This window comes from Camelus bactrianus, chromosome 11, assembly GCF_048773025.1.
Source record: "Camelus bactrianus isolate YW-2024 breed Bactrian camel chromosome 11, ASM4877302v1, whole genome shotgun sequence".
In the NCBI taxonomy this organism is placed as follows: Eukaryota; Metazoa; Chordata; class Mammalia; order Artiodactyla; family Camelidae; genus Camelus; species Camelus bactrianus.
Window position 1 is genome coordinate 37923219 of NC_133549.1, and position 23383 is coordinate 37946601.

General features: G+C 41.7%; 1 protein-coding gene across 1 annotated transcript in view; it reads right to left on the reverse strand.

The window, feature by feature from the left end:
- Nucleotides 1-23383, reverse strand: part of SORCS3 (sortilin related VPS10 domain containing receptor 3) — a 565587-nt gene that overhangs the window by 134248 nt on the left and 407956 nt on the right. Inside the window, exons 6-7 of the mRNA XM_074373664.1 lie at nt 14851-14915; nt 3645-3763 (exon numbers count right to left, since the gene is read on the reverse strand). Of these exons, the coding sequence (XP_074229765.1) occupies nt 3645-3763; nt 14851-14915 (184 nt within the window). The remainder of the gene's footprint in view (nt 1-3644; nt 3764-14850; nt 14916-23383) is intronic.

Here is a 23383-nt window from a genome sequence, read left to right on the forward strand (position 1 = left end):
TATATATATACACGATACTTTATATATCAAAGACAAAAAAAAATTAAGGCACCAAAAAGGGGAAAATTTCAGACTAGCTGGACATAGTAACATTCAACAAGTTAATGAAGCAGAGTTCTTATGGAAAGCAGATGATACATAAATTTTATACCCTAAAAGATGATATTAAAACATAAATGGGAGAAACAAACATATTTTCAGCATTCAAGAATTCACCTTTCTTGAAGACATTACTGAAGGACAAATTTCAGATGACCAAGACATAAATGAGAACACGATAGTGAGAGGACTGGTGGTGAGCTACTGAATACATTTACGTAGAAAACTAAAATCAAAAGAAATGCAGGAGTGATGGTTTGAGCAGAATATAAATGCTCCAAATGATTTAAATAACAAAACCGGGGCTGGGTGGAAGGAAGAGAGTGCAAGGTCATAAACACACAGGCTACTTTCTTCCTACCTGTCTTCAGCAGTGCTTGATAAAATATTTAAACTAACAGAATTATATTTTAAGATAGGAAGGCAAATACTAAAAGATAACGTAACCAACCAAAACTGGACAGTGGAGAAATTAAACACAGAGGGGAGGAAACAGGAATGTATGGAAATACATTAATTTTAAAATTGCTCACAAGAGGAAATCAATAGATATTATCCAAAAACAGATTGGCCATGTCATATAAAGTTTTAGTCATAAAGCTTAGTTAGAACAAATATTCAAAATCATCAAAGAAACACATAGGCAGGAAAGCAAGGAAAACAGACCATATAATGAGGTTTTTTTTTTCTTTTTATAAAAGAAGCAATTATAACTAAAAACAATCTTAAGGTTACCAGGGAAAAGGAGGTGAGAAGGGATGAATTCGGGAGCTTATGATTTGCAAATGTTAGCCGCTATATAAAAATAGATTAAAAAAAAAAGCCAAGATTCTTCTGTATAGCACAGGGAACTATTTCAATATCTTATGATAACCTTTAATGAAAAAAATGAAAACAAATATATATATATATACATATACATACACACACACACACATATGCATGACTGGGACATTGTGCTGTACACCAGAAACTGACACGTTGTAAATGACTGTACTTCAATTAAAAAAAAATACTAAGCATACACTGTCAGATCTCAGACATATCTGTCATATCAATCGAAGCCAACCCCCAAAGTCACCCAGGACACACACAAAGTGCTCAAGCCAAGATCAGAATAAATGCTGGCCGTCAGGCTACAGACTACATGTCATTAACCACTACCCTTCACAGCCTTTCACATCTATGGATTTATGTATGTATGTATCATCTACATATTTTTCCTGTCTCTCATTAGCGTTTCCTGTCTCCCACAAAAGCAGGGGTTTTATTGTGTTCAATATCTTAGCCCCAGCACCTAAAACAGGGGGTCTACAACATAGTAGGGAACCAACAGAACTTTATTTAATGGGAACTCATATCTCTTTCAAACAAAATAAAATTTGATGCTGACTAAAGAAAAAATTTTCTATTGGTTTCTAACACAATAATAATTATTTTTTTAAAAAAGAACTATTTCAGAACACTCAGAAAAAAATCTGGATATGTGCTTGCGGAGTTACAGAAAGCTTTATGCAATACAAGGAAAAATGAAGAAAAAAAACCACAGACATTTGAAATTCTATGCCATGCTTCCCAGAAACGGTTCTGCCACGTTCATCATTTTATGCAGTATTAGCATTAAGGAAAGAGCAATTCGATTGGTAAATTCATAAATCATCCCTGGGCTTCAACCTTAAAAAAATTAAATAGAGAGAAAACAGTAATAAAGCCTTAAACTGGGACCATAATGGAAATGGAATGAAAGGAAACACTTGAGAAATAACTAAGGGTGATATTAGCAAAGGCTGTGGATTCATTTAATTTGGTGACACAGACTGACTTCCACATTTCTACCTTGAGTGACCTGGTAGAGGGCAGTGCCACCCATGTGTCATGTTCAAGGGGGACATGTCAATTATATTTGACCTGTGGAACATCTAAACTGAGATGTTGAGATGGCTGTTAGATATGGAGATCTGCGGTGCCTGGTAGAGGTCACAGAACATTGACTTGAGAGTCATCAGAGCACAGAGAAGGTGCTGGAAACCATGGCATCTTCCAGGAAGTGAGTGGGAAGAAAAGCAGGCCCAGGGCAGAAAGCTGGGAGACTCCAAGAGTAGTGCCTAGGATTGAATATTTTGCATCTATGTGTTCAGTAAATATCTATGAATATGAGAATGACCTGCCAAGATTTAGAAAAAAATTCCTGAAATTCTGGCTTTTAAACAAACAGTGATTTTGCAAGCACAAAGACCTCTCTTTCACTCCCTCTTTCCAGCTGGTTTTTGAGTGACTACTTTTCCTATATTTTACTAGACCTCAAAATTCCATGGAGCTAATTTGCAAAAAGAAGTAACTGCTATATCCATAACCTATCAACAGAACAAGTAGTCACTGAGCACGCTTGCTGTGCAAAGGCATACTGTTAGGGCCAAGGATCAGGGGTAAAATGTGTGTACAGAATGTTGTCCCCATCCTTAGTGTAAAATGCAACTTGTAAAGACAGAGACAAATCCACTAAGATTTAAGTAACAATTCTTAATAGCCTACGTGCTAGAGGAATGGTAGCTGATAAGAGCTGCAAAAGTTCAGAGGAAGGGAGCCATGCTCGGAAGGTTACAGAACACCTCATAGAGGAGATGGGGCTGATTTGAATGAAACAACCAAAAGTGAGGAAGAGAAAGCCATTCAAGTGCTCAGCTCTGAGCAAACGGGGAGACTCCCAAGGTCAAGGTTCCTAGAGAAAACAGCTGACAGTAGAAGGGTAGAAAGGCAGAGGGTGGAAGATCAAGGCTGTCCTCAAATGTAGGTGAGATTTGACTTAGTAGCACACACACACACACACACACACACACACACAAACACAAAGTCTATCACTCGGTGGAATGGCGGAATTTCTTCTTTTGTCTTTCCTCATTTTTGATCTATTTTGCATCTCCTAGTGAAACTCAAAACCAACAACAAGGCTTCCCTTGCCTGCCTAAAAACCTGAGTCCCACCTAGTTTCCTCTAAGAGTCACAGAGGTCTTGGAGTGAAGGATTTGGGGCTTGGACATTTGAGGGGAGAGTCAGCACTGGAAAGAGAGGGAAAGATTTAGTGAAACTTAGATTTTCACAGAAAGAAAATCCTAGAGATGCTTAATTTCTTGGAGATTCTCATTCCCAAGTTAGATAAGTCACTTTGAACAGAAATAGAATTTGGCTTTGATAAATTACTTATCTCTAATGATTCATCTCTAATGAGATCTGATTCTAAGTGATCTCAAACCCCAGCCCAAGTCTTAGTCATTTTAAGACCCCTTTCATGTAATAAAATGACAATCCAACTGAAGGATTCAGTGGGACACTAAAGTCCCCTGTAAATGATAAGGACCCATAACACCTTCATCTTTCACCAGAAGTCTGTGATCTCCCCGGGGGATTGGGTACCCAAAGCAAAGAAGGGACAGCATCCCTGTGTCCACATCTTCACAGCTTCTGGAAAGCCTCCCTCTTTTTCCTAGTAAGCAGTTGACTTCACCCACTCACCCTCCCTCTACTGTTGACTGCACATCTGGACTCACCTGAATGAAGATATATTCATCCTGGACGACCAGGGAACTGATGTCGATGGAGCGGGCAAAAGGCCCACTCCGAGTAGTCTCAGCACATTCCTGGATCCTGCAGGTGAGGTAGTGAGCATCTGAAATGGGAGGGCAGAGCGACACTTAGACACAAGGGGAAATAGGCAGCAAAGCCCTACTTCTTGGGAATCAGCGATGCCATTTAAAGCAACCCTGAGATTGCATTTTCTCATCCACAAAAATGTAATAATTAAAAAAAAAAAATCTAGTTCAGGCAAGAGAGTGGGGAAAGAGTTAATCTTATATCCCACCAGCCAAAGAGTAACTTGGTACAGTTTTTTTGAGGAACAGGTTTGAAATATCCAGCAGAATTTTAAATGTGCGTATCTTACACCAGTCATTTTAATTCAAGGGATGTTTTCTAGAGAAACACTTACATGTTTTCAAAAAGAGACAAGGGCAAAAAGCGTTCACTCTGGCATTATATATAGCAGTGAAAAATTGGAAACTGGCTAAATGTCCATGAATTAAGGAACATTTAAATAAACAGAGGTACACGTGTAACAGAGTACCAGGCTGCAAATAAAAAGAAAAAATAGGTCGACACACACATCAACATGCTGATTTCCCCAAGGTGCACTGTTCTGCAACATCATAAAAATTCATTTAGCAACATATACTACATGATTCAATTTATGACAAAAACCAAAAACCAAAACCAAAACAAAAACAAAACAAAAACAAAGAATATGGTCTTTATAGATATAGATTTATGCCGTTACGTGTATAGAAAAAAAATTTAAAGGATGCCTATAAATATTAGATCTGATGACTTTGGTCGACAGGAAAGGACTTAAAGAGACAGAGTTGAAATAAGGTCTTTGCTTTTTATATTATATACATCTTTATTGTGTTTACAATAAGAATGTATTTACTTATTACTTATATAATAATTAAACTTGCATAATTACTTGTAAAATTTTCTCAAGATCTCAGCCACTGAAACTTCCCCAACCAACCCCCTCAAAATTTTGGCAGGAGCTGGAAATGAATGAGAAACCCTGGACTCTTAAGCATTCTGATCACGACTATGCAAGACAATTCAAGGAAGACAATCCACTCAGTTATTTGTTCCCCAGGGAAAAACTACAGGTGGGTCTCCATAAAGCACCCTTTGCATACACTTGCTTTTAAAATATTTAGTGTTTACTTAATGGTGCTTAAAAATAACAAATGGGTCAAAGTGGAAAGTAGGGATCATTTTAGGACTAAAGGCAGAGAAGTCTTTGTTATCATCTAAAATGACACACATTACTACATCTGTCTAATGCCCACTTAAACATGTGCATGGCGTGGGTAGGTGTCGGGGGCTACAATGGAGGGGATAGTACACAACAGAGATAAATAAAGGCAAAAGTTTAAACAAGCAAGAATTTATACCAACTCAGTTCAAAACAAGGGTACTTTAAATTATACCTAATTGTTGATCTGCAATTGATTGATTGATTGATCCAGCAAATATTTCATAATTGCACGTAATGCATTGGGTATCATTTAAGCACTAGGAATATGGCAGGGAATGAGACAGAGATTTCCTATTCTGAAAGCACCTGCTGTCTAGGAGCGGGTTCACTCCTATCATCTGTAGCTAGCTATTACACACATTGATTTATAAACAAAATGCTAACTGAACAAAGAAACACGTCTTGGTAGGAAACGAATTCATAATGTGCTATAGCCCAACTTTTCAGATGTCTGTATCTGGGCAAAGCCCATGTCTTCCGTACCCTTAATCCAGACACATCATACACAGATTTCCTTCTCCCCATCAGCAGTCTTGTCATCTGCCCAGTAGCTGAAGCCTCTTCCCTTTTCTTTCCTCCACATGCCAGGCCGTCCAGCTGGTCCCCAGGCTTCATAGTTCTGCCTCTGAAGTGCTTCCAGAATCTCTCTTCTCTCTGTGACCCCTGCCATTTGCCTGGACAAGTCCCTCCCATCCGTTTGCCTGCTGTCTCCAAATCACACCTGGCGCTCAGGTGCACGATGGATCGTAAGCTCGGTGTAGGGGAGGTAAGGAACCAGCATCTTCTCTAAAACCTAACCTGAGCTAATCTCTCTGGGCTTCAACACCATCCAACAGTTCCAAGTGCCCCGGGACAAAACCCAAACATTTTTCTATGGAATAGAAGGCCTTTTACAACTAGCCTAATGAAATCAACTAAGGGGCCATGCGAATAACGTACCAGAGGAAACTGAGCTGGGATGGGATGATGAATGGCAGGTGGCACGTAGCCCCAGTGCCAGGGATCACCAAGGAACAGCCAGGACTGCAGGAAAACAGCCACTACTTGCCGCTTTATGGGAGGAGGGAGCTGCTCCTCAGAATCAGTCATCGAGATGTAGGAACAAGACGTTCTGAGTTTCTACATCAAGCTAAATGTCCCAATGTTTTAAATGTGAAATTTCCTAATTTTTTTTGAAACAATCAACAGCTAATTATATTTAAAATATGGTGCAGGCCAAACAGTGTAAGGCCAAACAGAACAAGCCTCCAGTCCAAACAATTCTGGGAGCTACTCGTTTTGCATCGTGACGCTGTAATTGGGCCCCTACCTGCCTCTCCAGAGAAGACACAGTGCCCCTTGACTCTCATCCCCTGATCCATTAGCAAGACTAGCTTGCTCGCTGTTCTGTAAGTACAGCCTGCATGTCCCTGTCCACAGAGAAAGCCAAGAGTGGCCTGGCTTTCCACTTCTGGCCAAGAGGACAAGGGAAGGTAAGAAGCCCAGGCTGTGCTTTGGAGCACGTGGCCTGCCCACCAGGAATCTTCTTGGCCCCACACCACCTTAGTCATTTGCTCCCGAAATAAAGCACTAAAATCCAGTAAAATGCTGCAGTAAATACATGTAAAGAAGCCATGAGTGTTGACATGACAACCCGCTTCTTTCTTGCCAGCAAGGGTCTGAGAAAGCCCCTTAGACCAGTAATCAAAGGTGCACACGGGCGGACAGCCGTTTACCCCTCCCACAGGCTCACGTTCCCCCTGTATATTTACTACTTACTCCCACATTTGGACACTTTGAAGAAAGAATCAAGTGTAGTGGAGGCCACCCCTCAAAAAACCCAAGCCTACCTAAACCCTGGCCCGCGATAGGTGAGTTATGGTGCCAAACTCATCCTATTTCATGGCTGCCCCCACTGCTTGCCGCTGCCCGGCATGGAACAAAAGGTCCAATTTAATAGGAAAGCAGCACGAAAATGAGTTTTTGAAATCCACTTAAAATTCAGGGGCCCTGCAGTCTTCAGCTGGGCTCATATATCAGAAGTCACAATGCCTGTATTTTTCGAAACACAGAGACAGGCTCATAAGTGCTTACAATATCGGCTGCCTGGTGAGAACCTAAAGTCGGTGGAGGGGGTTGATCTGTCAGGTGGGCCAGACTACCAGGTGGAAGGGACCAAGGGTCACAGGGGAAGGTGGGTGTCAAAGGTGAGCAGGAGACACCATTTGGCTGAAGCTCCCTATTGGTCAAAGTTCTCACATTTGGACTTCAGACATCATCTCTAAACGGGACTGGAGACAGTTGAAAAGGTTCCACAATGAAACTAAAACTTGAAAATCATATAACTTGAAAATCATATAACTTGAAATCCTCAAATAGGCTTCTAACAACTGTGGCCTTTTTTGTTTTTTATAATCCCAGATGCCTGATGGAACACATTGTGGTGTTTGAGAGGAAGGCCTCAGAAGGCAAACAGCATGGAGTTCAAATCCCAGACTTGCTCCTTGCTGATGGCCCTTGGCTAACAAGCGGCAGCACCGCCTTTCCTCCGGGAGGTGCAAACAAATTCGTGTCTGCCTCTCAGGATGGCCGTCAGGATTAAATAAGATTATGTATGAAAAGTGCTTAGTGCATTGGTGAATAAATTTAAATGATCAATTAATGCTTGTCCGTTTTACTCACTATGAAGGGAGAAGGAAGGGCATTTAACACTCAACATCCCTCATATGTTCAAATAATAACAAATAGGGTTCTTTTGATCATGGAAAATCAAAAGACCATGATGGCACAGCCCCTACCAGTAAAGTCATATTCTGAACTTACATCACTTTACTTTTCTAAATGCTATGGGTGTTCAGACAAGAGAAAAAAAGCAGTGTGTCTGAGCTGGAGCAATCAAGGAGGACCTGAAGGAGGAGGCAGCCCCTGTGTTTAGCTCAGACAGAGAAGTGTGCTACGGGAGAAGGGAATTCCTGAAAAAGAGATTGAAAACTGCACATGGATGTTTAGGTAGGCAAAGCTCATGGAAGGCACTGTATAATTACATGTTAATGGGTGGACTTTGATTAATCCTTATTCTTGAACTTCTCTTTCCTATCCTTTGAAACATCCTCAAATGAAAAACTAGAAAGACCAGACTGAATGAAGATCTCATTTGGATACTCTTGTGGGAAAACCAGAGAGTGATTTCCCAAGTGGTGGAGTGTCACATCATCCTCATGATTCATGCATTTCTAAATGTCAGATGCCTTTCTAATGTATTTCTAAGAGCTGGCACAGTCACTCCACCACTTAACAAAAACTAGAAGTCAAAGGCTTTGTTCTCTGCACTGTGTATAGAGAGATCTGCTCCATAACTTCATCAATACTGGGCCCTATTTTAACTAGCTCTACTGCGAGCAGGACTTCAGGGAAGGTGGTACCATGTCCCCAGCGTATCCAGCCTCAGGCCTTCTCACCTTGCAGATGGTAGACCAAGGGTCTCATATGGTGAAAAGGGGTGATATTTGACTGACTGACTCAGTCCTTTTGAATTGGGTCAAGGTATGCAGAGAAGCTGCAGGTGGCAGACAGTCCCTGAGGTTCCAGAAAGCAGAGACCGTAAGACTGGTTCCTGCCCTCAGAAGATCCCCACGCCAGTGATGGAGATGGGATACTTCCAAGTGAATGTGCCTTGGGATCTGTGGTGGATAGAGGATGATCAGAGAACTGAGAAGTGTGGAAAGAGCATGAAGGAGATAACCTGGCACCCTGAGTCTTATCATCCTAAAAGGCTGCATTTCTGCCAGGAGTTCTGTAAGGCAAGCTTCTCATCCATCTATAGGAGCAAACCTCACCATGAAGTCCTGTGTTTCTCACTCCGCCAAACCTTTCCAAAAGGGTCACCTCTTTAGAAGCAGGGGTAAGGTCTTAGTCATCTTTGTGTCTCTCCTCACACCAACTTTATAAAGCTTCAGTAAATGCCAGTTAAACTGAATTGAATTACATTAAAAGCCAAAGCATTTTTTTGTTACATTGAATGACATTGTGACTTGTGATTATGCATTGCCTTTAAGATTATTAAATATTCAAACTACCCTGAACATCATGCCTCTTGCCATCTAGGAGGAGAGAAAACTTTCCATGATTTGCTCAACTTCCATCCCTTTGGGTAATAAACATATTATCAGAAATTGAAAAAATGAATTAAACTTGTGAACAAAAAGCAAATTCAGCTCTTCAGGTCCTCTCTTAGAGAAATACCCAGGAGCTATTTATTTTAAATAACAACATTAACTCTCAAATGCAAATAAGTGAAAACAAGCAGATTCCAGGGAACTGAAAAGTTATTTTGCTTCCATAAGCCTCCTTTTCCTTGACTGGGGAGTGGGCTAACCTGTTTGTAGGCATAGTGAAAAACAAAGGATACTGACATTGTTGCAAATACCTAATGTGACATTTGAGACATGGTGGGTACAAAGAACAAACAAAATCAACAAACCAGAAAAGGCAGTTTCCATTCCTTCCTATTGTGCTTATGGATGTAGAGTTTTTATAAAACTTCTTACTGCCCACGGGAGAATTCTAGTGTCTGTATCTTCTAATGGCATGAGGTGGGGGTGGGGGTGGGGAATCTGGCAGCATTGTAGACATTTAGAAATCATAGCAATCCTGAATATTTTAAGACTTCTGACACTTGATTCAGGGGCCTTTCCACTTCACTTGCCAAATAAACTGATTCTCAATATGATGACTAGGTGGTGATGATGAGGATGCTAAAGAAGATGATGATGACAATAAGAGACATTTTTTAAGGTTATTACAAGATATTGAACATCGTTCTCTGTGCTATACAGAAGAAACTTTTTTTTAAACTATTTTTATATATAGTGGCTAACCTTTGCAAATCTTAAACTTCCAAATTTATCCCTTCCCACCCCCTTTCCCCATTAACCATAAGATTGTTTACTACATCTGAATCTGTTTCTGTTTTGTAGATGAGTTCATATTGTCCTTTTTCTTCTTTTCTTTTTACAGATTCCAGACATGAGTGATATCATATGGCATTTCTCTTTCTCTTTCTGAATAAGTGACATTTTTGTTCTCTTTAAAAGATCTTCTGTGGTGGAGGAGGTAAGTATAAGTGACATTTTTGAATGCTTGCTTTGTCATCTGGTCTCACAGGAAATACAGGCATTAACTGATTATTGCAAGAATCATGCAAGAATTATTGCAACCCCTGTAAGGAGTTACAATTATCATCATTCCCATTTCACAGAGGAGGAGACTGAAGCACAGAACAATTAAGTAATCGGCCTGAATTCCACACATCTAGCAGGTGACCGAGCTGGGATTTGAAGCCAGGCAATATGACACCAGCACCGGTGATCCTAACCGTTAGGTATCTGAACCACGGGAGGAAAAATCAGGCTGAGAGTTAGATCAGAATCCACCTGTTGGTTCACGTCCTGTCACTGACTGTTTATGTAACAACAAATTGTTATACATGTTGGTGCTTTTTGGAAAGTGATGCAATTTGAAAATTTCTTATCTATTCCAACTAATTTTTTTAAAATTCTGGGATCATTTTATCAAAGATGATACTATATTTGCAATATATCAAGTGGATTTTAGCGTGCCTTCTCTAACTGAACAGAAGTCAAGGGGCCGGTAGTCCCACTGATGGCAGCCGCCCCCTTACCCTCCTCTTGGCCTCTGAGTTCTTAGAGTTCTGCTAGGGCTCCGAGTTACACAGTTTACAACCACTGCACCGGTTAATAACCTGAAGTTCTTAAGAGCCAACATTCTCACGTCTAGAGCCTACAGTTTAGGCTGCAGGGCTAACAATTTTACCTTGTGTGCCAGGCCCATTTGATTGCTTACGACCGCTCAGAGTGCTCGGCTAAGAAGCACTGCGCCCTCTCTCGGCTTAGTGAGGAAACGCAGCGACTGATGAACGAGTGTTGATAACAGCACCGGGACAAGAAACAGGCTTTGATTCCAGAAATCTCAAGTCTAGATGTCTAAAAACTTTTTGCTCATGAGAGCATTTTACCACGGATTATGATTTCTTGCTGATTTTTGTTTTTTAGAAGAGAAAGAAAGACCCATTTGTTCTATTTACACGTTCTTCTCACTTCCATTGCTGCAACAGCCCAGGAGCTAAAATCCCATGAGTTTTTCAGAACAGAGGAACTCTAGCCTCCAATACCAAGGCTGTTTCTTCATGCTTACTGAGGATATAACTGCCCCTGAGCTGCGACTCCAGCCCCACCTGAGGTCAGGGACCCTCAAAGCAGTGGTCCTGAACAGGGTCCCTGAGTCTGAATCATGCTACATGTGTGCTTACCAACACACAGACTCCCAGGTCCTGTTTCAGACCATCTAAACCCAAACCTCTGGGGTGGCTCCAGGACGCTGTGGCAGAACCAGCTCACCAGAGGATTACCATGGAGGGGACAGGCTGAGAGAAACATCCAGGAAGACTCAGAGAAATGGAATTTTACCACTCAAGACCTCTTTGAAGGTAATTCTCAAAACAGCAATTGGCAAATCTAGAACACAGGGTAAATGGTCTTGAAATGGCCTGATTAAGAAACAGACTCATCAACATGACCAAAAAAAAAAAAAAAAAAAGTGGAACAACGAAGGGAAGTCTGAGGAAGAAAAAATAATTATCTAAGACCCACTAGTTCTCCTGATTTAAGATTCTTAGAGATTTTTGTTATTGTTCTTCTAAACATGTAAGTCACAAAAGGGCTCAGAGGATCTAGGCACCACTTTCTCCAAATATTGCAAATAAATGTACTTATTTGTCATCTTCACATTTTCTTTCGTAAATATCATATTCAAACTTTTTCCCTATTTAAAAAAATTGTGTTTTTTCTTACTCTTATGTTTTGAAAATACTTTATATGATCTGGCTATAAGTCCTCTGCTGGTTATATGATCTGCAAATATTTTCTCCCACTGTCTTTATTATGTCTTCTGAAGAATAAACTTAAATTTTGATGGAGTCCAATTTATCACTTCTTTATTTTGTGAATTTTGTTCTTGGTGTCAATCCAAGGTCTCCTGTATTTTCTTCTAAAAGTTTTATAATTTTATTTTTTACATTTAGAAATAAATATCCACCTGAGTTAAATTTCATGTAAGTTGTAAATCAAAGGTTGAAGTTCATTTTCCCCCCTACATGGATTGCCCAGTGTGTTCAAACACTATTCACTAAAAACAATCATCCTCTTTCCACAGAATTTGTTGTATCTTACAACTGTGCTCCACTTACATACTTGCTCTAGGAGCTTTTGTGGGAGCTTCCTTGTGATATTCTGTGTAGACAATCATGTCAAAGGGAATAGTGGCAGTTTTATTTTTTTCCTTTGCAACCTACAGGAATTGCATTTCATTTTTCTTCCTTTATTGCACTGACTAGGACCTTCAGCATAATGCTGAAAAAATATTTTAAGAGTAAACACCCCTGCCTTTTTCCTGCCCTTACGGGGAAAGCATTCATTTTCTCACCATCAAGTATGATGTAGATGGTCTTTATCAGAAGGTCCCTTCTATTTGTAGTGTGTTATGAGTTCTGAGTTCTAGTTTTTAATTCTATCACTAGGCCAGCTGTGCAAATTTGGGAAAATTGGGGTCTCAGCTATCACATCAGGAAAAAAGAAAAGAAAAGAAAGTATAGGTTGATGCTATTTTCGGATGATCAAAAGATATAGATGTGTGTGTGTGTGTGTGTGTGTGTGTGTGTGTGTCAGTGTAAGAAAGCATTCGCCACACACCACAGAAGAAAGGAGTCGTGCATTTCTTTAGAGTATGTAAAATAGAACATCCCAGGTTAATTCAGTCTATTATGTGCTCTTTCTAAATAAAGGTGGGTTAGAGCCAATTCACTATGTTGAAAGAAGATTCTCTGAACTACTGGAAAACTGATTTCAAAAAACCCTGAAAAATGACACAGAATTAATCCATACTGTACTTTAACCTCAGTGTGCTACAGAACATTTACCCCTGCTATATTTCTGTCTGCTTGCTTCAATCCTTGACAATAGGCCAGGAACTTTTCTATGTGTTTTGCATTTTTAATCTCATAAAATTTCACAGCAAGTCCTGCAACATAGGCCTTATCCCAATGTGGACCAGAATTCCTAAACTTGCAGAAAATGAGTTTAGGCTTCATATAAGAAATTACCTTTTTTTTTTTCTTTAATTTTTAAAATGGAGCTGTCCAGCAGTAGAAAAGGAGATGTCTTAAGCCTGAACTCACAGAACCTGAAGACACACTGTCAGACGTTTTGAGGGAAGGGATTCTTACGCCAGATGGGAGGTCAGACAGTCCTGTAAAGGTTCCTCCAACCTCTGAAATACTACAGCCCCCACAGATCACACAAACAGCTTAAAAAGCTTGACATGGGGAGCAAAGCCAAGGCAGGGGTTGCCCGGAAAGCTGGTCTGGGGTCATCTCCTGGAGCTGCTGTCTGCTCTCCTCCCGCTCATCTGCTTCAAACCCCTCCATCTCATTCTTCCTCCAGTTTGCCAGGTTTTTCCTTTCTCAGCAGTAAGAGTAATTTCGAATTCAGGCTTCACCACGCTTATGATCAGTGCATCTGAATATGTGACATTATCTCCCTAAATCTTAAATAGCTTTTCTGTTTAAAAAAAATGTAAAAAGAGTATAGGTCATCCTTCATCCCCGTCTGCTTCAGATAATTACATTTATTCAAAACTCAAAGAAAGGAAGGAAGGAAAGACTCAGCCCAGCTCCAGGCATATAGTAACAAGTGTTGATGGTCTTCTAACTCTTTTAAAAATAAAAATCAAGCAAATAAAACATATTTCCCGAAGTGCATGTTCCTAGCATGCATCTGTGCTTGGTCTCAAAAGCAGTAGCCTTCTCATCGACAAAGTACACGCGGCTTTACTTAATGTATTCTGAATGATAACCCAACACCCACATCCAGGTCAAACAGAATCTCCTTACATTTGTACATTCAACCCATAACTCTAGGACGTGGGCAGGATAAGGATGAGTATGCTCAGCTCATAAGAAGCCAGAGCACAGAGAGGTCAGGGGGTCTCATGGTCCCCCGGCTAGTAGGTGGCAGAATCCAGGACCTCAACTCCCAGTCAGGTGCTTTGTTCTGCGGCACTAGTAGGTCACTATCATTTCTATGGATTATTTGGCTCTATTTTTGATCTAAAATATGCTAATTATATTTTCATATATTTTATGTCTTTTTCACATGCTTAATATGTTTTAAGTTGATTTCCTTTTACTTGGACAGGGAAGACCCTTATAACTACTTAAGTTGGTGCAAAATGATACTTTATCAGACCAATTCTGTTTAAGATGTAGATAGGTGCACAATGTCCAAAGGGGTCACATGTTTGAAATCTTGGATTCCACTGCTTGTTTGCAGGGACAAGAGAGGTCTTCACCACTCTGTCTCCGGGGCTGAGACTCTCGCCTGGTACATAGTAAGCCGTTCCTAAATATTTACTGAATAATGAATAAACAGTTTTGCAAATAATTTGCCCAGTGTTACTTTTTTTTTTTTTGTAAGCTTGACTATATAAAGTTTTATTTTTTTAAAGCTGACAGTCCCTGCAGTTCACCGAGTGAATGCAAAATACCATGATGCGCTATGGACATCCCTATTCGAATTATACTGAAGATGCCAGGAAATTACTAACAGGGGCCTCAAAATTCATCACATTAACTCACATCCCCAGGAAAATTCATTCCTGAGGGTTTATTTCAGTGAAACATCTCCTTTGGGACTGGAGGCCTCTCCTCCACTCTAGGAAATAAAGATGGATATGGCAGTAATGGAGCTCAGAGCTTTTCATCTTCCCAAGCCATTAAAATGCAAATTGGGGAGGGAGGGAGACCTGCAGGCAGATCTCCCTGGGCCTGGCCTGGTGGCCACAGCACTCACATCCATCTGCCGTCCGCACCTCCATGTGTACCAGGTCCGCCTCCTTATCCAGTCCAGCCACCGACCTGGGGAAGGAAAGGAGAGACAGAAGCTCAGCGACCACAAGGACGGCAGACCACAAAGTGGGGAAGCAGCCAGAGTGGTCGCTCGGGAAGCCACCTTCTCAAGAGGGCCTGCCCTGCACTGTGGGGACCCACCGAATATGGCGACTCTCAGCCCCTGCAGTGTGGCTGCCTCTAGCAGCTGTCACCTGTAGTGGTCACACCTCATGTGTCTTGGAGTGGTGTCAGTGAGTGGGGAACTCTCAAAAAAAAAAAAAGGAAAGAAAAAAAGGCCACAGAGCAATACACTCCATAGTACAGCTGGTCATTCTAAGTGAAGTAAGCCAGAAAGAGGAAGAAAAATACCATATGAGATCACTCATATGTGGAGTCTAAAAAACAAAACAAAACAAAACAAAAAAACCACATATAAACAAAACAAAACAGAAACAGACTCAGAGACATAGAAAACAAACGTATGGTTATGGGGGCAGAGGGAAGGAGTGGGAAGGGATAAATTGGGAGCTGGAGATTTGCGGATACTAACTACTATATATAAAACAGATAAACAAGTTTATACTGTGTAGCACAGAGAATTATATTCAATATCTTGTAGTAACCTATGATGAAAAAGACTATGAAAACGAATACAGGTATGACTAAACACCACGCTATACACAGAAATTGACACAACATTATAAACTGACTATATATCAATCAAAAAATAAAAGCTGGTCTAAACCTCTGTCCCTGACCATTCACCACCTCGCACCTTCCAAGTTTGCTCATCCCCATGGTTCTCCACCTCTGCAGTCTTGTGACACCTGACTGTTTCTACCACGTCCCGTTCCCCCCCCCCCCCGGCTCTCCCATCTAGGGTGTGCTATTCCCTACCACGTTCTGCCCCCTGGGGAAGGTGGTGTAGCCTCCTCTCTGGCTGTGTGCTTCCAGGCACTCTTGTCTTCCAGAGTTTGATCCTATCTGCTCTTTTTTTTTTTTTACCTCTCGCCTCATGAACAATAAAACGTTTGCTGACAAACATTCAAAATCTGATCTGACAAGAACACCATTCTCCAGGTGGTAAGGGTGGGAAACCCTAAAGGTCTATGGCCAACAGCCAGAGAAAGGGGGGCTGAGAATGCGCACAAACTAACCCTCGGGAGCCCCCAGCCTCGCACACACAAAGCCCAGGCAGCGGTCTCGGGCATGAGGTCTCCAGGCCAGAGTGGCTCAGAGTCCGCTGTGCAAGGCAGCCCAGGCATCAAAACATTCATGCGCAGAAGACATCACACAATCCATTCTCTCCAGCGACTCTGGACTCACAGTCTTTTTACTCCTATTTTAAATCTCATTCTAAGCTTCGTCTTCTGGTGTTTCAGTCCTCAACAGGGAAGAGGCAGCAAGTTAGAAAGGAAAAGTAGAATTTAAAATGGTGAGAATCAACAGCTCATACCCAGATAGCAAGAGAAACAGAAAACGTGTGGAAAAGAGACCTGACAGCGCAAGCCCCAACCATCCACACGGGAAATCTGCTGCACTTCTGGTCCTGAGGCCATTACTGCACGAGAGCACAGTTCAGCATCTGACACCTATGCTGAGGGACGAAAGGCAGAGAAAACAGCAAGCAGGGGTCTAATGACATCAGTTTCCTCTGTTTAAGAAACTAGGGCTGCAAATGACATATGTTAGGAAAAATAAGATGATTTTTATTCGTTCATGATCATTGTTTTGAATGGCTAAACCTCAGTTACTTAAAAAGTTCATTTATATAAAATATTTCTTCCCCCAAAGACATTGAATAAAAGAGGCTTTACTTTAATGTTTTACTTTTTCCCAATGAACACGGACATACTACCTTTAAATTTTTCATCACCTCATTTAATCCTAAGGGCAAACACCTAAGGTAAGGAGGTACCATTAGTTATACTTGACTGAATGGGAAACCAAGGCACACAGAAATGGATATTTGTCCAAGATGATCCAGGGACTAGGCCAGAACTAGAGAGACTTGCTTACTTTTCCATCTAGAGCAGCTCCCAGCCTTCTTGGCTCTTCTCCCTTCTGTCTGCAATGTCCTTTATATCCAACTGTCCCCTGCCCCTTTTCTTCTCCAGCTCTTACCCTTCCTTTAATGCTTAGGTGGCCTCAGCCCTCCAGCAGCCCCTCCATCCTTCATCTCACCAGAGAACCTTTTATCTGCTTCCATGCATCCCTACCCTGGTGGTTCATGAGAGCCACTGGGGGAGCTTCGAAATATCTGGATGTCTGGGTCCCCTCCCCAAATCAATGCAATCAAAACCTTTGGGGATAGGATGAGGACACGAGTATTTTTTTTAAAGCTCCCAGGTGATTTTCACACACAGCTGTCTTAGAACCACAGTTCTGCATGACTCAGTCACGTCCCTCATGTAATTACACTTCTTCGTCTTGGAAATGAACTTTTAAAAAGTAGGATCCTGACTATTTATCATTAAATCCTTGGCATCTACGTGCCTAGTATATATTAGGTATCACTGATGTGTTTACTGAATTAATGAACGACCCAATCTACCCATGACAATGACAAAATTCCAATGTGAAACTCACTTGAGGTCAGACACACAGGGCTGAGAGCACCAGAGGGGCAATAAGAACACCTTCTCTGTTCCACAGCCTCCCTGTTTCTTTATGAGCAAGTTGATATTCTCAGGATTAGAAGCTTCTCAGGCATTAATCTTCTATCCTAGGTCAACAGCAGGGAAGGATGGATAGAACTGGAACCGTAATGACTAAGTCTGACTATGGTCATCGAGCACCATGTTCTGTAACAAAAGAAAGGTCCTTGCCTCTTAGGAGCTTAAAACAAGGCAAATGACACCATAAAATATGCACGGAAACTTCTCCCTCTTCCAGGATTGCTCACTCTCTTCTACCTATCTAAAATTGTGTACATCTTTTAAGATCAAAACCAAGAATCAGGTCCTCCAGGAAGTTCAGCATTTGTATTTTTATTAAGTTGTGTGTTTGTTTCTCTTTGTCTTGGCTCCCAAGAGTGGACACTTGTGGTCGTCACTGGCTTAGTACCCCTATAACTCCTCTGTCTTTTGCAGAACTGTTCTATCCAACTCAAGCCATGTGCTTTGTCCAGGGTGGTCAATACAGTGGCCTATCCCTCTGAACCCCCAGGATGGTGCATGATCCAGTGTGACCATGAGACATATTGGCTATAGTGACCAGGACATGCCAGGACAGTTTAAAGGACTTCCTCAGGAATTCTCTAACTGAGCTGGAAGGGAGAAACTGCCTTCCCTTTCTGGTCACCAGGTCAGAACTGTTGGGAGAAATGTTCCCAGACTGATAAGAAGAACAGCTCCCAAGGAGTAATGTGGATATATGTAGAAAAAGAAAAGAGAGTTGACATTGTGACAGGTAGGTTAAAAGGGACAGGGATAGAAAGGGCAATTTGAGGGTAGTGGTCAAGAGATGATATGAAGCAGAGCCACAGGAAAGAGAGACAGACAGACACAGAGATTCACACAGACAGGGGAGGAGACATGGCAACACAGGAGACTCCTGAGCTCCTTTCCTCCCTTGGATGCACCAAATGTATCCATGGAGAAATTCTCTCTGAAAGAGATCCCGAAGCTAACTGAGCAACTCTTATGGGTCAACAAATGCCTATATGAAAAAAAAAAAAAAGATCTCAAATAAACAATCCTAACTTTACACCTAGAGAAACTAAAAAAAAAAAGAATTAAACTAAGCCTAAAATCATTAGAAGGAATTTAGTGATAAAGATCAGAGCAGAAATGAATAAAATAGAGATTAGAAAGACAATATAAAAGATCGATGAAACTAAGGGCTTTTTCGGGGGGGGGGGGATATCAAAATAGACTAACCTTCAGCTAGATTTACCAAGACAAAAAAGAAAGAAGACTCAAATAAGTAAAATTATAAATGAAAGGAGAAACACTACAACTGACACCACAAAATGCAAAAGGCTCGTCAGAGACTACAATGAACAATTATAAGACAGCATACTGGACAACACAGAAGAAACAGATGAATTCCTAGAAATACACGATCTACCAAGACTGAATCATGAAGAAACTGAGAATCTGAACAGATCAGTTACTAGTAAGGAGACTGAATCAGTAATCAAAACCCTTCCAACAAAGAGAAGTCCAGGGCTAGATGGCTTCAATAGTGAATTCTAACAATCATTTAAAGAAGAACAAATACCAGTCTTTCTCAAACTCTTCCAAAAAATTAGGAGAGGAAGAAACACTTCCAAACTCGCGTTATGAGGCCAGCATCACCCTAATACCAAAGCCAGAAAAGGACACTACAAGAAAAGAAAATTACAGATCAACATCCTTGATGAACATAGAGGCAAAAGTCCTCAACAAATAATTAGCAAATTGAGCTCCACAGTACAGATCTTCCTCAGCTTGCACTGGGGTCGTGTTCCGATGAACCCATCGTTAGGCGAAAATGTTCCAAGTTGAAATTCATTCATACACCTAAGATACTGAAGATCAGAGCTTCTCCTAGTCTGCCTTACATGTGCTCAGAACACTTACATTAGCCTACAAGGCAGTCAGAATCATCCAACACAAAACCCATTTTAAAATAAGGTATTGAATAGCTCATATAATTTATTGAATACTGTACTAAAGATGAAAAACAGAATGTTTATGTGGGTTCAGAGTGGTTGTACGTGTATCCGTTGTTTATCCTACTGCTTCTGTTTCTCTGGGGAGCCTTGATGAATGAAATTTGTTTCTCCGTCCTGGTCCAGCTTTGCAGCTTGTTCATCCGCAGAAGCCCACGGTGCACCTTTATGAATGCGTTTGCATATTTATTTGCTTAAGACATCAGTGACAAATATGATGAGTCATTAATATACAACTAGTTCATCAGACAGTGGGTGAGCTTCCTAAGGACAGAGACCCTAACTCTCTCCCTCCATCATTTACTACCACAGGCAACTCAGGGTTAGACACACCTTCAGATGAAGTGATGGGGTAAGAGACTTGTACTTCAAACTTGCTCTGTCCCTGGATCCAGAGGGGAAGAGATTAAGCTGCTCAGCTGGCCAGAGGTGGAGCAAAAGATCTCGGGTGCTGAGGGCAAGGAGAATGCCCTTGCCCTTGTTCCACACACAGAGGGATGCCACCACCGGCTTTCTGCAGCACTGCCGGCACCGGCCTAGAGGCTCCCAACAACGGAACTGCTGACACTTGGGGGCTACGTAATTCTTCACTGTGGGGGCTGAGCTACGCATTGCAGGGTATTTAGCAGCAGCCCTGGCCTCTGCTAGATGCAGTAGCATCCCTGCAGTTCTGATGATGAAAACTGCCTCTAGGCAGTGCCTACTATGCCCTAGAGGCAGAACCGCCCCCAGCTGAGAACCACTGCCTCACCTGCACGCACGCAATTAATGCCTAAACTCTGTGTCTCCCCTGCTAACAGGGCAGCAAAAATCAGCATGCAGAGCGCTCACTTCCTCACCTCGTCCTAACACTGCTGAGATGCCCATGAGCTCTTGAACTCCTGCTCTTCTGGACCACGGCATCTCACCAGAGAACCATGTGACATTCACCAGGTGGAAGCAGTCAGGTCTGTAATCCTAGAGCCCTGAGAAGTCCCCACTTCTAAAAACCTAACGCATGAAGAGTGCACACAAATACAGCAAGCAAAGTAATACAGATGCAGACATTCTGTGGTTCTTTTTGATGTGGGGCCAAAGTTGCAAAAGGTAAACTTGTGGAAATGTTCTGGAAAACGCACGTGGTAATCATGATAGATGCTAGTGGACGTCGAGACGATTCACATTTCAGGCATCGTGTTCGGTGTTTTATAAGTATTGTCTTAATCTCCCAAATGAGTCTTTGAGGAAGGGTGTGTTTGTCTAATTCTCATCTTTAGTAAAATGGGGATAATAAGAGTTAAATCACTTTGCTCCACACCAGAAACTAACACAACATTGTAAATCAACTATATTTCAATTAAAAACAAAAGAGAGATTAAGCAACGTGCCTAAAGTCACACGATAATAACTCACAGATACTGAGAGTTCTGTATGTATGTCAGACACTATTCTACATGTAAATGCTGATCTCATATTATCTGCACAACAATCCAATGTGTCTGGAGCCATTCTTTTCCCATCTGTTAAAAGAGTGCAATTAGGCGTTGAAAGTTTAAGCAACTTCCTAAAAGTCACACAGCTACGAAACAGCAAATCTGGGGCTCAAACCAGCTTGCAGTTTGGCTTTGAGTTAGGAGCTTAACCTCCCCTGTAAGCTGCCTCTCCTGAGAGGAGGGATGGGGTTTGAACCCAATCCTTCTCCAGAGTTAAGGATCATAACCATCGTGCCCTGTTGCCTCCTCTCCCTGTATATGTAAGCCTTTTACAGGAGCATTGTAGGAAATATAAACACAGTGTGTATCCATAGTCAATATCTCAGAAAATTTAGCTCTAGAATACATAAACTGGGCATCACTCACATTGGTGCTAATCAGTAAGAAGGAAATGTTGGGAAGAGAAAAAGGAGGTTGGGCTGATAGTAGGGGAGTAATGGATGGAAATTTTTGCCAAGAAGCCTTAAGTTGAAAAAAGGAAAATCTGGGGCTTGGGCTTGACTCCTTTTTCCAAGTCTCTGAGGATGGGATAAACCGAGATGCGTGTAAGAGGGACTGTGAAACTGTCATGAGTCTATGGGAGGGGGTGAGAGGCGTGCCTGCTCAGATATGCCACGCAGGGTAATAATGCCCTGACACTTCTTGCATCTCAAGCATCCAAGCTCCTCCACGTTTCCAGGATCAATATAGCGCCAGAGTGGACCAGAGGGCTAGAAACCATATCTATCGCAGAACCAGCCATGGCACAGATCGAGGTCCTTGTGCTTAACGTTTGCACCAAAATGAAAATGAATTTGCAAGCATCCCATTGAAGTTACATGAAAGGAAATTCCTTGAAAGTTGCTAGAAAGTATCTGATTGCAAAGAGAAATGGTATCAGTGCCTATTACTACTAATGCAAAACAAAAACAAGCCATCAATAATGCCTTTATTTTGTTATGTTTTATTCCTGGTTTTAATTCACTGGCTGTAAAAGAAAATTTAATAAAACAAAAGAGAGTTAAGGTACCAAGTACAGATATGAATCTATGAAAGCCCTTATGAAGATTTTAAAATTCCTCAGTGGTGAATTTTTCTACTACAAGTTTCTGAAACCGAACACCAGTGATCGGGGGAAAAACTATTCTTTTCCTGTAGGTCTTTCCAGTCTTCCTCAAGAAAGGAACTAGGATCAAACTTTGTGCAAACTCCGCATCATATTTTGCGGAAGAAAGTGCCTTTGCTTTTTGCCTATGGGACACAACCCTTGACCTCACCAGCTTCTGCTGGTTCTTATACCAACATTTCTATCACAGTATTTGGCATGTGGTAATCAATCAATCAATATGTGTCAAATGAATGATTACAACACTTTCATTTAGTCAGACAGACTCCGTAAGGTCTTGTGTAAGCCTCGAAATCACGTTTGGTTCTCAAAGAAAACTTCTCTGATGCTCAGAAGAGATCTCACTTTCCTACCTGTGTCCCAGATCACGTTTATCACGTGGATGGCTCAACTGGTGCTGACAAGGGGGACAAAAATACTACACAGACTTGAATAAAGTGTGAGGCAGTTCCCTCCTGGGGAGATTCAATCTCATAACGATTACCAAGCTCAGCGTCAGCCCGCAAGGGTCAGGTGAAACTGAGAGGAAGGGTGGGGATTATTCTCCACAATTCAGAGCCCTTCTGAGTTCTGAGCAAGGACCATGGACACAGGGAACAGAAGGACGTAAGGAGCGACAGCCAAACCTCCAGGGAAGAAACTGAAACCGGCTCGTGGAACCACACTCACAGACGTTACTGACGGAAGTGCAGGTGTCACTGACGGAAGTACCTGAAAAAGCCCAAGCGACTCTCAAACTTATTTTTAGCAATTGAACCCTCTGTTCAAACACGGTCTCCAAGTCCTAACCCGGGAAGTAGGTCAAACAGGAACTTGTCAGAAACCACGAACGGCTCACTCAGACACAACAGTGCCCAAGACAGCTGGACGCAGCAAGTTTGGAACAGCTCGATCTGGTCCAACCCCTTCACTGAGTAGATCAGGACACCGAGCTTCACGCAACTGTGCAAAGACACACAGCTGGCTTGTGTCACGTGGTCCTAGAATTCAAGCTGGAACTTCAGGCAGGCCTCTTCCTAGCACATGTGGCCGCCAGGAGGCTGGGATGGCAGGGCTACACTCCTGTGTGTTTTTCTCTCCTTGGGGATGTGAATTTCAGAGCAAAACCTCTCCCAGAAATAATAAAACTGGACCTTGGAGTACGCATGAGGGATGTATTGAAGGTAAAATACTGATAAAGTCCAAGGTCAAATGCTTTACAAACTGATTCATTAGGCAGTTAAATTACAAAATCATCTTATCTCAACATATTTCTTCAGTT